The sequence below is a fragment of the Lepus europaeus genome, chromosome X, assembly GCF_033115175.1.
Source record: "Lepus europaeus isolate LE1 chromosome X, mLepTim1.pri, whole genome shotgun sequence".
Classification (NCBI taxonomy): Eukaryota; Metazoa; Chordata; class Mammalia; order Lagomorpha; family Leporidae; genus Lepus; species Lepus europaeus.
Window position 1 is genome coordinate 50275464 of NC_084850.1, and position 16054 is coordinate 50291517.

Genomic DNA, 16054 nt, shown 5'->3' on the forward strand with positions numbered 1-16054 from the left:
GTCATTTAAATGTGCCCAGGTAATTCTAGTGCGCAGCCAGAGTGAGAAGCCTGCACCTGAAGTAATGACTTGCAAATGGTAGGGCGATATGTACATTTGCTCCCTCCTTGCCTCAAAGGGGTTGTGGGTGGTGAGCACTCAATCCTAATTCCTCTCAGTCTGACAGCCCAAAGAGTTTCAGGACCTGGATTTATTTAACATTGCATGGTAGAGGTCAAAATGTCATTTCAAAGCGTACTATTTAGAATGGGTGGGATGTGAAACACTCATGGAATGTAAACTTGCAGGAGACACAGGGCTTCAGGAAGCTTTGTAACATGTTATAGTTATGATACTAGATATGTTAGCCTGTGCCTGGCCTGGTTCCTCTCTGGAAATGGCTTTATATCTTTTTTTTTTTTTACAGGCAGAGTGGATAGTGAGAGAGAGAGACAGAGAGAAAGGTCTTCCTTTTTGCCGTTGGTTCACCCTCCAATGGCCGCTGCGGCCAGCACACTGCGCTGATCCGAAGCCAGGAGCCAGGTCTCCTGGTCTCCCATGCGGGTGCAGGGCCCAAGGACCTGGGCCATCCTCCACTGCCTTCCCGGGCCACAGCAGAGAGCTGGCCTGGAAGAGGGGCAACCGGGACAGAATCCGGTGCCCCAACCGGGACCAGAACCCGGTGTGCCGGCGCCGCAAGGCGGAGGATTAGCCCGTTAAGCCACGGCGCCGGCCAATGGCTTTATATCTTTAAAAATAATTCTACACTCTGCTTTGAAAGTATGGAGCTCTATTATGAGGAATCAGAGCCACTCTGCTTAACATTACAGGACTTTGCAGACTGAAGCTGGAAGCAGACTCTTGTAGTTCCTGGAACTAGAAACTCTTGCCCTCATCCTCCCATAATGATCATAATTAAGGTCCAATATTGGAGACACTTGAAACTTCAAATGGGCTCTGGTTATAGGCCAGGCCTAAGCCGGACCATCCTCTACCAAGCCGGTTGTTATGTTAAGGAAATGACTGGGACCAGGATGAACCCTAGACGCAGTCAGTTTGATGAGCAGTTTGAGCTGTCTGTCTCACTGCGGCGGAGTGGCTGCAGTGGGGAAATGAGCAGTGGTCCCACAAATCACTGCCAACTCCAGAGGAAGACAAAGTGGAGCTTTACAAAATTGGAATAAAATAAAAAGCAAAACTAGGTGTCACAGGGGCTTGTCATACTATAAGTGAAAGAGATTCGATTCAAAGGGTCCAGGAGGAGCCTCCCTTTCTCCTAAGTCTGCCCAACTCGGCTTAGTGATGGTAGCTTGAGAGAATCAAGTCCTTCCCTTCACACTTTGTCTTGCATTTCTGCAAAACTCACCGTTGAACATAAAACTTACCATTGGAAGGGGAAATGTGAACACTGAGGCCCACCTCTCAGTGTTATAAGGATTACATGGGTTAACAAACCATGAGTAACCTTTTTCTCTTTTCAATATGCTTTCATGTATCGTCTAGGTGTCCTCCATAGCAACTAGCTGTGTCTGTGTTCTGCAGAGGAAACAAAAGCCTGGTCTTGTGAGGAGCAGCATTCTTTTTAATTTTATTTATTTATTTTTTGACAGGCAGAGTTAGGCAGTGAGAGACAGACAGAGAGAAAGGTCTTCCTTCCATTGGTTCACCCCCCAAATGGCTGCTATGGCCAGTGCACTGCACCGATCTGAAGCCAGGAGCCAGGTGCTTCCTCCTGGTCTCCCATGCAGGCGCAGGGCCCAAGCACTTGGGCCATCCTCCACTGTACTCCCTGGCCACAGCAGAGAGCTGGCCTGGAAGAGGAGCAACCGGGACAGAATCTGGCACCCCGACTGGGACTAGAACCCAGGGTGCTGGCGCCGCAGGTGGAGGATTAGCCTAGTGAGCCGCGGCGCCGGCCAAGGGGCAGCATTTTGCAGTACAGAGAAGACAGATTCTGAGATGTGATGACACATGAAAGAAAGTACCCAGAAATGGGTGAAGGGGACAGCCCTCTTCAGTGAAAAGAGCACACGATGTGAAACCCTAAGAACATCCTCTATAGGCTGGTCTGAAACTACCAAGGGCATAAAGGAAGAAGGATGGTGACAGTGCTTTTAGTGCTATTCTTCTCCACACAGGTACTGAAACAGGCACTGGCACCCAAGGGCATTTGAACCAGAGTTCTTCTGTACCTTTGTTCAGTCCACAAAACAGGTGCTGTTCGGGGCCAGCGCCTACAGCACCAGCACCCCATATGGGCACTGGTTGCAGTCCCGGCTGCTCCACTTCCGATCCAGCTCTCTGCTATGGCCTGGGAAAGCAGTGGAAGATGGCCCAAGTCCTTGGGCCCCTGCACCCACGTGGGAGACCTGGAGGAGGCTCCTGGCTCCTGGCTTCGGATCGGTGCAGCTCCAGACTCTGCGGCCAGTTGGGGAGTGAACCAGCGGATGCAAGACCTCTCTCTCTCTCTCTCTCTCTCTCTCTCTGCCTCTCTGCCTGTCTTCTCTCTGTGTAACTCTGACTTTCAAATAAATAAATTTTTTTTTAAAAAAAAGCAGATGCTGTTCAAGCATGAAAATCAAGAGGCCTGAGTGTGAGTGAAGGAGAGAGAATGCGTAAAGAGCTCGGGAAGAAGGCACTAGCCCAGGAAGTGAGGATAGGAAACATTTGGGAGATTGTAATATTTTTCGCTGAAGCAACATTTAAACCTCAGCCTGGAGAAAGCACTCACTGCGAATTCTGTCGGCCTGGTGGATCCGCTGAAGAGCTTTCCGAATGCTTTGGCTATCTTGTCCTGTTGTCAGGACGACCCCTACAGGTAGGCCGTGGCTCCGAAGAGCACTTGCGACTTGATTGGCTGTGTGCACCCAAATGTCTTCATCTGAGGAAATGACTCCAGCATGAGCCCACTGGAAATATTTCATGACAGTTACAAGCACCCGGATGGGAGAAGGGAGTGTCCGAGCAAAGGTCGTGTAGCTATTCTTATTGTCTAATTCGTAATTCACACAAGCCCAAGAGAAAATCCCTTTGTTCCAGCTCTTTCCCAGGAGCGAGGCTGCCTCACAGTAGCCAGGGTTGACAGGTCCAATAAATCCTGAGGCCATCTGGTGGTGGGAAATAAAATTGGAGAGGGCTCTCGAAGTCTGGCAGTCTTCATTGAGAATCACATAGTCAAAAGCGTGAACCCGATCGAACGATGGGTCCCGGTTGATCCGCTCAGTGGCTAACTGAGCAGCAACCTCAGGAAGGGCCTTTGAGAACAATGGATCACAAGCCCAAGGGCCTATCACCCCTATTTTGTAGGGGAGGGCCCGCACCTGCTGCATGAGAGATATGAGAGCCAAGAGGCACAAGCACCACAGGAACTTGGAGGATGCAAGGCCATGGTGTCCTGGCAGTCTGCTGGGAGCCACAAACCAGTGCATAAGGTGAGGAAAAGGCCAGGGTCCCAGGAACATAGCCCTCCTGCTTCCAGTAAGCCAATGAGGAGGTACTGCAGGGTTATTCTGCTCTTCCGAGATGGACAGTGTTTCCAATCGCCTGTCAATCAGAGGGAAAAAACGTATTACTCATATTATTTCTGAAGCTTCTGGAAACATCAGTGATGAAAGAATGGAAAAGGAATGGTAAGCCCCAAAACTGAACGTTTTTCCCCCATCCTGAGGACAATTATTTACTCCTTATTTAAATAAATGACTCTTCCACCCACTGTTCACCCACTTGCTTCAATGAGAAATCTGGAGGGGCAGGCGCTGTGGCGTAGCTGGTGGTCTGCCATGTTGGCATCCCATATGGAGGCTGGTTCGAGTCCCGGCTGCTCCACTTCCGATCCAGCTCTCTGCTGTGGCCTGGGAGGGCAGTGGAGGATGGCCCAAGTCCTTAGGCCCCTGCACCCGCGTGGGAGACCAGGAGGAGGCTGGCTTCGGATCGGCACAGCTACAGCCATTGTGACCATTTGGGGAGTGAACCAGTGGATGGAAGACCTCTCTCTCTCTCTCTGCCTCTCCTCTTCTCTCTGTGTAACCCTGGCTTTCAAATAAATAAATAAATAAATATTTAAAAGAAAAGCAATCTGGAAATCACTGAGACTCCTCCTTATCTGTCCCCACATTCAGTCCATCACCAAGTGCTGTTGACTAAATTTCAGCAACCACTGCTCACTTCATAGTGTCATGAGGATTACACGTGTTGACATACAACAAATTCTTATAACAAGGCCTGATATGACATTCACACTCTATTATTTATGTTATTATGATTATTATAGTTTCTTATATGCCCATTTTTCTCCTCCACGCCATGATCTTGGAGAGACAGGTATTAACAGGTAACAGTGAAGCCGCTGCTGTGGTGTAGCGGGTAAAACCACCACCTGCAGTGCCGTCATCCCATATGGGCACCGGTTCATGTCCCAGCTGCTCCACTTCCAATCCAGCTGTCTGCTATGGCCTGGGAAAAGCAGTAGAAGATGGCCTGAAACCTTGGGCCCCTGCACCTATGTGGGAGACCCGGAAGAAGCTCCTGGCTCTTGTCTCCTGGCTTCGGATTGGTGCAGCTCTCTCTGTGTAACTCTGACTTTCAAGTAAATAAATAAATCTTAAAAATAAAACAGATAATGGTAATGCAGAGAAAAAGTTATATGATTAAGATATCCGAGATAGAGGAAGAAAGAGAAGATTGCCTAAACCCAGACTCCATGGGAGGGGGCAAGAGAGGAAGAGGGAGGTCTGTCTGGGTTTAACATAGAAAAACTATAGGCCACATGAATGGAGTTACAAAGGGAGTTGGTGCTGACAGCCTTCCAAGAAGGAGGAGCAATATACATGCAGAAAGAGGCAAAGGCATTACAAAGGAGCTTCAAAAAGTGTTGCATGCCAGCGGCCACCTTGGCATGGCCTTCTCATTCCACCACAAAAAAGTTCATAGAAACTGTAATTAAAAGATGTTTACTTTGGTGCAAAATTTTTTTTTGAAATCTATGCATAGAGGTGACTTCAAAAAGTTCATGTAAATGTGTATTATGAAAAAATGATACATGGATTTATTCCTGTAGACAAAGATTTTAAACACAGAAATGATATTCTTAGATTTTCATATTAAAGTATCATTCTAGCTCAGATATGCAATCAACCCAGATGTCCATCACCCGAAGACTCGATAAAGAAATCATGCTATGTATACACTACGTAACACTACTCAGCCAGAAAAAAATGAAATCCTGTCTTTTACAACAAAATAAATGCAACTAGAAACCATTACACTTATTGGAATAAACCAGTCCCAAAAGCGACAAATACAGTACATTCTCCCTGTTCTGTGATAACTAATAGAGTACCTAAAAGGTAATCCATAGAAATGAAATTGACATTTTGAGATTCAATGATTGTTTACAGCCCTTGTCTCAACTGTTGAGGAACAGTGTTTTTTCTTCATAGTATTTGATGAACTCTTTACGTAATGTAGGGTTAATCTTATGAGTATAAAGTTAACTGAAAATAGATCTTTGTAAAAACTAAGAATGAAATAGGAGAGGGAAGAGGGAGAAGGGTGGGAGTGAGAGCAGGAGGGAGGGTGTGGGGTGCAAAGTGTTACTATGTTCCTGAATCTGAATATACAAAATACATGAAATTTGCATAATTTAAATAAAAATTTTAAAAAAGTATCACTCTAGCAGCATAATAGAGAATGGGGTGAAAGGCATCAAGACTGGAAAGCCCAGAAACACAGAAAAATGCAGGATATAATGGCATCTTAGAATTCCAGGAAGATGAATTGTTGAGAATACAAAGTATTTCAGGGTCAAACTCTACTGACAAGTGAACTAAAAATAGAAAAGTATTCTAAACTAAAACAAAAAATAATAAAGCAATATAAAAATATATTTTAATAAATATTAAATATTTCATATTTATATTATTAAATAAGTAAGTAAGTAAAAATAATATAAAATAAAAAGCTGTTCTAAACTAAACTAAAAATAGAAAGGTGCTGGATTTGGATTCAGACTAAGGATGCAAGCTGAGAGGCCACCAATGAGTGAAGAAAAAAATAAGGAATGGAGATTAATCGAGTAAGCAATTGTAGGAACTCTTTGAAGATGACACATGTGGGGCTTGAGCTGTGGCATAGTGGGTAAAGCTGCTGCCTGCAGTACCAACATCCCATATGGGCACCGGTTCGAGTCCTGGCTGCTTCACTTCCAATCCAACTCTCTTCTATGGCCTGGGAAAGCAATGGAAGATGGCCCAAGTGCTTGTGTTATGGGCTGGGTTTGGGCCTAAATTAATTTTTCAGACTCTTGTCTTTTACCTAGAGAATTCTAAGTACAGACCCAAATACGGCATGCAGTGTGATGAACTTTATTTACAAAGTGAGAAAAATACATGGCTCATTAGGGCTTTATTAAGGGAGAGTGGGCCAAAGAAAGGGAATTATCCTACCCTGCTCTGCCCGTCCTGAGTCCACATGGAGGAGAGCTCAAGCTTCCCATCTTCCTAGCTTTTTATGTGCCTAGAAAAATGGAAGTGTTTACATGGTACCACCCCCACATCCCCCATAAGAGGAGAGACTTCCTGGGGAGGGCTCCACTGATTGACAGGTAAGTGACCATGGCAGTGCAGAGTGAAGGTGTGGTTTCCAGCTCATGAACTTAAAATTATCTATCTAAGTTTTCCCACATCACTTGGGCCCCTGCACCTGCGTAGGGGACCTGGAAGAAGCTCCTGGCTCCTGGCTTTGCAACAATGAGGACAACTCTCTGGAGAAAAGAGCCTTTTGGGGTGGGAACTCCTAGAGGTCCTCTTTATAATTCTAATGCCTAGTAAAATGCATAAGACATAATAGGTATCAGATAAATGTTTAAATGAAATAAAACATTAAATTTGACCTAATATCAGGAATAATATCAGCAGATAAAATGAGAAGAATTGTTTGCTTGATAGAGATGTTACTGAGGAAAATCCTTAGCAAATTCTTAGTTCTAATCAAAGAACAAAATAATGGCATGGCTCTTGTCTGAGCTGATAGTCAGCACTTGGTGTGTACCAGTCAAGCCCAACTGGTTGTTTATTGCCAGTAACAAGTCTGCCTGTGTCAGCCCTGTTTGTTATCGTCTTGACTATCACCCCTAATTATGTGAGAAACCCTGATTCCTCAAGAGACCAACATGGGACATACCTGGTGGATCTTAAAAACATCCCACAATAGTATGCGCTAACGTTTGTACACAGATGAAAACCGGTGAACATGAAGGTGAAGAAAGACATACGGGAAGAAGCATTTCAGAGAAAGATGAACCAGAAGCTGAGGGTTGTGGGGCAGGAAAGAGGCAAACTCTAATTTTGCTTCTGGGCTTATTATATGCATAAAACCTTCAAATGTATTCCCAGATTCTAAGAGATAATCTTGTCCAGCCTCTCTCAGAAAACATAGATCAGTTCTGTTCACTGACTAATGTTGAAGGCATGAAGATGAGATGCATGATGGAGGGAGTGTGAGTTGTGGACTTATCTTTAAAGAGCTCCCAACCCAGCGCTACAGACTATTTCTCTTCTCACACTCCCCTTTTCCTCTGTCATGGCAAAATTTGGGAGCCAGGGTACATTAGGAGCAATTGCTTCTCTGAAATAGCATGGGAAGGGCCCCTACTGCTGGTCTGTATTTTGACAAGGGTATTGAACCGTACGGTATCTCTTTCCTCATAGGATCTCATTGTTCTAACCACTAGAAGTAAGCAGCGTTGAAGGCAATTCAACATGGGAAGCAGATCCCTAGTACCAACAGAGAATGTAAGGTGCTATGGTTTGGGTGTGCTTTGCTCCTGCCAAAATGCATGCTGAAATTCGCTCCCCAACTTAAGCATATTGCGAGGTGGTGGGAGCTTTAAGACATGATTAGATGACTAAGAGGGACTAGTCTTTTTTTTTTATGAGTCCCTCTCACGGGAATGGATTAGTTTCCAAGAGAGCAGGTTATTATAAAGCGCGTCTCACACCTCCCCTCTCTCTCACCGTGTGACCTCTCTTCCCAATGTGTGCTCACTGCTCTTCCACACGATCCTGCCATGTGATGCCACCTGTCACATTAGCAGGCACCATGAGGCTCTTGCCAAGATGCAGCTGCCTGTTCTGGGATTCCCCTGCCTCTAGAATTAGGAGCTAAATCAGCCTCTCTCTTCATCAAGTACCTAGCCTCGGGTATTTTGCAATAGCAGCTCAAAAGGGAGTAAGACAGAAGACAATCAACTTCCTCTTATACAAACACATTCATTTAATGGGTTCCTTACCGAACCTTTACATTTAAGTCAGAAATAAGCACTTCGAATAATAAAGGCTGAGATTTACTGGGCTCTCGTTATGGGTCAAACAAGAGACTACATTCTTTGCATGATTACTTTATGTTTTAAAAACTCAATTAAAAAACACCTCTTCAGAGGCTTTTGAGGTAGGTACTACCACCATCACTTCCAGAGGACAAAGCTAAGCTCAGAAAGGGGGAAATAATTTCCTTGATAATAATCATGCCAGCTGACTGGGCGTTGTGCTAGAAGGCCCATGATCTATGAATTCACTAAGATCACTCTTGTTATGCATTCTACTATTCAAATTGAGTTTGAATGATTCATCCATGGTTTCTAAAAATGTATTATAGTTTCCCATGAAAGAATGAATTAGGCAAAGGAGAATGGGCAGAGCAAATAGGGAGGAGCAAGTTGAAATTCATTATCCAACTAGAAGGAATTTGCCACTAGTGTTTAAGCCCAGTCCTGGGAAAGCTCACCTATTTTTGACTCAGGGCACAGCGCTGCACGACTGGAAGTAGGGACCACCAGTCACATTGTGTTCTCTATAAAGCGAATTCTAGTCTTAAGAATGGAAATATCGGGCCTGGTGCTGTGTCATGGTGGGCTAGGTCTCTGCCTGCAGTGCCGGCATCCCATATGGGCACCAGTTCGTGTCCCAGCTGCTCCACTTCCTATCCAGGTCTCTGCTATGGCCTGGGAAGGCAGTGGAGGATGGCCCAAGTGCTTGGTCCCCTGCACTCATGTGGGAGACCTGGAAGAAGCTCTTGGCTCCTGGTTTTGGATGAGCCCAGCTCCAGAGGTTGCAGCCATTTAAGGAGTGAACCAGCAGATGGGAGACCAACCTCTCTCTGCCTCTGGCTCTCTGTAAGTCTGCCTTTCAAGTAAATAAATAAAAATCTTTAAAAATTGGAAACATCAGGAGTATACCCTGTGCCATATTAGCTCTGATCCCATTGCCTTGTCTGCAAAATGAGAGTAAATTTAATTTAAACCTTTTGAGATAAGGGATTAAATCAATTAGGAGGCTAAACCTGCAGTTGTGATTCAGCAAATACTGGCTCTTCCTTGCTGCTTGGAAAGAGGACTGCACTGGGAATCGGAAGGCCAGGCTCCTGGACTCTCTTCTACCACTGAATCACCATGTGGTATTGAACAAATTGTCCCCTGCTTCAGGCCTCGCTTTTGTTCCCCCTCAGCAGGACTATGGGACATGCAAGACCCTTTCATCTCTGACACACGTTGATCCTGGTCTTCTGTACTTCTTTAAAGACACTAACTTCTCACAATCTCTGCAGTGCTAAACTGATTTCTGGGTTCATTCAACATTCTCTAGCGCTTGCTGCTCTAATTAACTTCCTACTGGAGTTGCATTGCCCCCAGTGGTTTGCACTTACTTGTATCTGGTAGATTCAGTTATTACTTGTTTTTAACTTTAGGCTAGACTCCTCTATCGAGTACTATGATGTGAAGTCTTCTCTCCACTGAAATTCTGGAGATATACTAATGCCCAAAATGCAGGTTGCTAGAGTCATTGGTTATTTTACCATTACTGACAACCACACATTGAGAACGTGGTCTGTGATAGGACTATAACTACAAAATAGATGAGAGAGGATAGGAACCTGGCCAAGAAATCACATCAGGAAAAGCAATCATGTACGTTAGAAGGGAGAGAGAGAAGGAGGTCAGCATTGTGGCAAAGCAGGTTAAGCTGTTGCCTGCAAGGGCAGCATCCCCATATCGGCACCCATTTGAGACCAAGCTGCTCCACTTCCGATCCAGCTGCCTGCTAATGTGCCTGGGAAAGCAGAGGAGGATGGCCCAAGTTATTGGACCCCTGCACCTGCATGGGAGACCCAGAAGAAGATCCTGGCTCCTGGCTTCAGCCTGGCACAGTCCTGGCCAAGCAGCCACTGGGGATGAGCCAGCAGATAGAAGCGCTCTCTCTCTCTCTCTCTCTCTCTCTCTCTAACTCTGCCTTTCAAATAAAAAAAAACAATTTTTTTTTAAAAAGGATAGAGCAGTAATGTCCACCAATGTGTCTCATATAGGAGGCCAAGTTTATAAGTTCTCTACTCACTCTTGCCCACCATTTTTCCTCATCCATTTGCTCACCATATAGGGATCATCTAGTGCCCAACACAGTGCCTGGCACATAGAATGTGCTCTACAAAGATTTGTTAACTTAATAATAAAGAGGAAACACAGAGTACCAATGAAATGTTTTGTATTACTATGTTACTTGAGAAGCTCTATTTTAGGCCTTAATCAGAATCCACCTTTGGCAAAATTAGCCAGTATGTAAAGGTGGTCTTCAAACTTCTAGCCCAGCCCTCTATACCCCACCAACAATGGGGATAAACCAAGTTAGAGAAAGAACCTCTGTAAATTATTTGCACTGATATATAAACGAATGTTCCCCTACCCCCCTCCCCAACGAGTAGTGTTTGTTTCTAGTGCAGGTAAGCAGACATTTATGCCAAAAATAATCTCTAATATTACAATTTCAATTTCAGCCATCAGTAGCAGATAGGCAAAAGGAGATGGACTTCTTATGGGGGAAAAATTAAAGGGACTTTTCGTGCTCCTCAAAGTGATCTATCGTAAGTGTAATATAGGTAGAAAATTGGCATTTTAATGTTAGAATCCAGGTCTTTCCTTCTAAACACAATGCCTGCCCCTAAACTGTAAACTCTAAGAAATTTACCTTTTTTGATCATTTATCCTTCATCTGATGATTTGGATTTAAAGAAAAAAAATATAAAGCACTTATGAAAAAGAAATTGTGCACTGTCTTCAAAAAACCCAACTGAAAGCTTCCCTGGAGTTAATGGGAAATGTGAGCATAATCAAAATCAAGTTCAAGGGGCCGGGATGGTGGTGTATCAGGTAGGGCCACTGCCTACGGTGGCAGCATGCCATATGGGTGCCGGTTTGAGTCCCAGCTGCTCCACTTCTGATCCAGCTCTCTGCTATGGCCTGGGAAAGCAGTGGCCCAAGTCCTCCTGTGTGGAAGACCTGGAGGAAGCTCCTGGCTTCAGATCCACCCAGGTCAGGTCCATTGTGGCCATTTGGGGAGTAAACCAGAGGATGGAAGACCTCTCTCTCTCTCTCTGTAACTCTGCCTTTCCAATAAATAAATAAATCTTTTTTAAAAAAATTAAGTTTACAGGCACAACATTTTGGAAACAGACTACTACTGACCCACAGTCGTTCTGGGGCAGCTGCCTAGGTAACGCAGGTGTAAACATGGAATGCGGTTAGAGCCTCGGGATGCATCATTTCATTTCCGGTAGCTTTCCCAATCTGGTGGGAAGTCTGTTTTCTAAACATGTACAAAGGAAGACTATGACAAATAGCTCTGAGGGAAATGGTTCCTCATCCCAGCTTGTCAAACCGAGGACTTCTATGGATGATTGAGCTTTGCAGTTACAGCCTGAATCAAGTTAACAGCTTGTGTAAGACAACATCAGGAAGAAATAAAAAAGAATCATGAGACAAATGAAATGAAAGCTTGGCTGAGAGCCTTGGAGCCCACATCTTGATTTGAAGTCTCCCAAAGGCTCTTTTTTTCCCCTTGCCCTCTTTCTTTCTTCATTCTTTTCTTCCATTTTTTTTACTACATATTACAGGAAAACGAATGTACCTCAGTCAGAGGCTGTGCTCATAAGTGGGCTGTGTTTTTCACCCCATTACAGTCTTCCTTAGAAACAAGAGCTGTCAACTACTTACCATGTAATTCACCGCTTAAATATCTTCAATTTACCACCTGCGCACGCAAATCTCTGGCATAGCTACCCCAGTGTGTCCATTTCCGCGCATCCTCTATCCGTTCATAATCCTGCCGAGAGCTCCAGTCTGTTGCTAAATTCCATTAATGGGGTAAATAACTGAAAGCGATAGTGAACCTTTTTTAAATTACTCTTCAGCATCCCCAGACCAAGACCTGGATTAGGATTTAGAGTGACACTTCTAATCCTTTAAATTGATCCCACCTGTAGCCGAGTTAGTACTGACCTAAATGCGTTGACCCAGAGATTAACAAACAATTAGAGTCCTCGGGATAAGTGCGTCCTCCACGGACTACTGCCTTCTGCCTTTCAAAGTCAGACTCACATATTCTCAGATTTTGCCTCCGTGATCTTCCTTTGACCCTTCCGTCTAGTAACCACAAATCATTCTCTCTCCAGGACAGCTCTGAATGCCAGAATATTCATCAGCTGTGATTCCAGCCCACAATATGAAAGATGATCCAGGCTGGCTTCCCGCAAAATACAAAGTAGGTGGTTTTGCTCCTTCTTCAGTGTGCGTTACATGTCTACACTTAGTGCCTTTCTTTCCAAGAGAGAACTAAACTTCCTCTTATGCCTCTATGAGCCGTGTGCGCATGCGCGTGCACACACACACACACACACACACACCCTCTGCCCCATACTTTAGATCTATCCCTTTTCCTTTATCAGTTTTTCTCTGTCCTAGGCACCATTCACTCAAAGCCCTGTTGTAGATTCCCAGGGTTAAGAACTGAGATGTCAATGGCTCAAAATGACTTATATTACATGAAGATTATTATATGATACACATTTTTTCATAAAGCTTTATTGAGATCCAAAAATAACCCCCACGCACACACACCATAAAATGTGTCCTTTTGAAATGTGTACATTATGGGTTTTTGTTTGGTTTTAATGTAATTTTTAAAGATGTATTTATTTATTTGAAAGGCAGAGTTACAGAGAGGGAGAAGCAGAGGCAGAGAGAGAGAGGTCTTCCATCCGATGTTTCACTCCCCAGAAGACTGCAATGGCTGGAGCTGCACCAATCCAAAGCCAGGAGCCAGGAGCTTCTTCCGGGTCTTCCACATGGGTGCAGGGGCCCAAGCACTTGAGCCATCCTCCACTACTTTCCCAGGTGCATTAGCAGGGAACTGGATTGGAAGTGGAGCAGCTGGGACTCGAACTGGCACCGATAAGTGATGTCGGCACTGCAGGCTGGAGCTTTACCTGCTTTGTCACAGCGCTGGCCCCTTAGCATATTTTTTGAAGATTTATTTATTTATTTATTTGAAGGCAGAGTTACAGAGAGGCAGAAGGAGAGAGGAGAAAGAGGGAGAGAGAGGGAGAGAGGACTTTCACCTGATGGTTCACTCCCCAAGTGGATGCAACGGCCGGAGCTGCACCAATCCCAAGGCAGGAGCCTGGATCTTCTTTCAGGTCTCCCACACAGGTGCAGGGTCCCAAGGACTTGGGCCATCTTCCAAAGCTTTCCCAGCCATAGCAGAGAGCTGAATCAGAAGAGGAGCAGCTGGGATCCAAACTGGTGCCGTATGGAATGCTGGGATTGCAGATGGAGGCTCTACCCACAACCCCACAGCGCCAGCCCCTGTTTTTAGCATACTAACAAGGTTGTGCAAGCATCTTCACTTTCCTTTTTTAAAGTCATTTTATTGAAATACAGTGCATGTACCAAGAAATGCACATAATTGTACAGATAATTGAATTTTTGTCATCTGATCACACTCTTAACCAACACTCAAATTAAGAACAAATCATTACTAGTACCCCAAGAGTCCTCACTATTCCCCCTCACTCCATTTCTTTTTTTAACATGGGAAAGAACAGTACATTGTCATTTACATTGTATGATTCAGTACTACCATTCTTCAGGTCTTTTTTTAGAAGATTTATTTATGACAGAGAAAGAGACAGAGAGGTATTTTCCATCCTCTGATTCACTCCCCAAATGGCTGAAGGCAGGATCCAGAAACTCCATCCAGGTCTTCCACGTGGCTGACAGGGACCAAGCATTTGGTCCATCTCTTGCTGCTTGTCCAGGCACATTAGTAGGAGCTGGAAAACAAGCCCTCATATGGAATGCTGACATCACAGGTAGTGGCTTAACCCACTGTGCCACAATGCTGGACCCACCACTTTGGAATTCTAAAACATTTTCATTATCCCCACAAAGAAATGCGGTACCTATTTAAAAATCCCTCCCCACTACTCTCCTCCTCCTAGACCCAAGCAACGACTAATTGACTTGGTGTGTCTACAGATTTGCCTATTTTGGACAATATATATGTATGAAATAACATAGTATGTTGTCTTTTGTGGCTAGCTTCTTTCACCTAGCATGCTGTTTTCAAGGTTCATGCATGTTCTATCAGGTGTTGCTACTTCATTCCTTTCATGACCAAGGAATACTCCACTTTATTGGATGTGCCACACTCTGTTTATTTATCAATTGATATATATTTGGGTTTTTCCACTTTTAGCTGCTATGAATAATGCTTCGATTAAATTTATATAAATTTTTGTGTGAATATAATGTTTTCATTTCTCTTGGCTAGATACCTAGGGAATTGCTAACTGTTTTCCAAAGTGTCTGCACAATTTTACATTCCAACCAGCAGTGAAGACCTCTCTCTCTGTCTCTACCGCTCTCTGTCTGTAACTCTCTCAAATAAATAAATAAAAATCTTATTAAAAAGATGTGTTTATTTTGGTGCAAAAAAATTTGGAACCTTTACATAATACACATTTTCTATGAACTTTTTGAAGACCTTGCTTACACATAGATTCTAATTTTTTGCATCAAATTAAATATGTCTGTCCCGTTTTTCCATGAACTTTTAAAAGTGCCATAGTGAGGAGCTGTGGGTATGTATTTAAGGACCTGTTTTTCTTCCTTCAGTTTTGAATGAAGAGGTGGAATCCTGACCCAGTTTTTTTGTCATATTCAGCCCAGAAAACTTGACCAGCATTAAGACTCAGTGGTGCCCTCTAGTAGTAAGATTCGAAACTGAAATCAGACCTGAGGTGGTAATGACTGCAGAAAGACACTGGATGGCACCATTATACCATTCTTATCAAACACTTTTCAGATGGATTTTTTTTTTAAATTATAAGTATTGCACGATAATTGTAAAGGTTTTTTAAATGTAGAACAGAAATCAGAAAATACTTTGTTTCCTTTGAATAATTTATTCTTCCAAAATTATAAGCAAACTAGATAAAAAATTTTGTAAACCTTATTTGTTTTACACTTGACATTGTAACACACATATATTCTCACTGAGGGCACAACAATTTGATCAGTCTTCAAAGCCCAGTTCTATCTTCCCTAGCTGTGTAACTGGAAGTTAATTGCCTAAGATCGCCAAGCCTAAATTTTCTCAAACAAATGAGGAGCAGAACTACATCCAGCAGTGTTGTGTGGATTAAAGATGTGTATAGTAAGTGTCTTGCACCCAGTAGGTGCTCCAATAATGGCATTCTTTATCCAGACCATTTTAAGACCATGCTAAACCCTCAATACTCTTGCTTTTGTAGGCCCCATTCCATGTCTTATCTTATGTGAAGTACTTCAAAACTTCATGGAAAATGAAATTAAAATGTTAATTTTAGTGCAAACAATTTTGAAATCAATGCCTTATTTTTTCATAATATGCATTTTCCATTAACTTTTTGAAGATCCCTCATGTAGGGATTTCAAGGTTTTCTGCATATCATTTAATTTGATTTCCATGAATCTTTTTAAGTCACCTCATACATGTTGACATGTACCCACATGCTACATTAAATGAATATTTTGTTAAGAATTTGAAGTAATTTTAAAGTTTTTGCCTCTGCAATCTATTATTAATTATACTTCTCAGCAGAAGTTATACACAGAAATTCTTACACACTGGTACACCTAATCAACAATTTTTCCTTCACATTGAAATTTTTCTGAATAGAAAATATAATAATCTATAAAATTGCTATGTTG

The 16054-nt window shown here is 43.4% G+C and overlaps 1 protein-coding gene across 1 annotated transcript in view; it reads right to left on the reverse strand.

Moving 5' to 3' along the window:
* GUCY2F (guanylate cyclase 2F, retinal) overlaps positions 1–3440 on the reverse strand; it is a 111062-nt gene extending 107622 nt beyond the window's left edge. The window contains exon 1 of the mRNA XM_062183770.1: positions 2711–3440. Within this exon, the coding sequence (XP_062039754.1) occupies positions 2711–3440 (730 nt within the window). The remainder of the gene's footprint in view (positions 1–2710) is intronic.
* Between the last annotated feature and the right edge of the window lie 12614 nt (positions 3441–16054).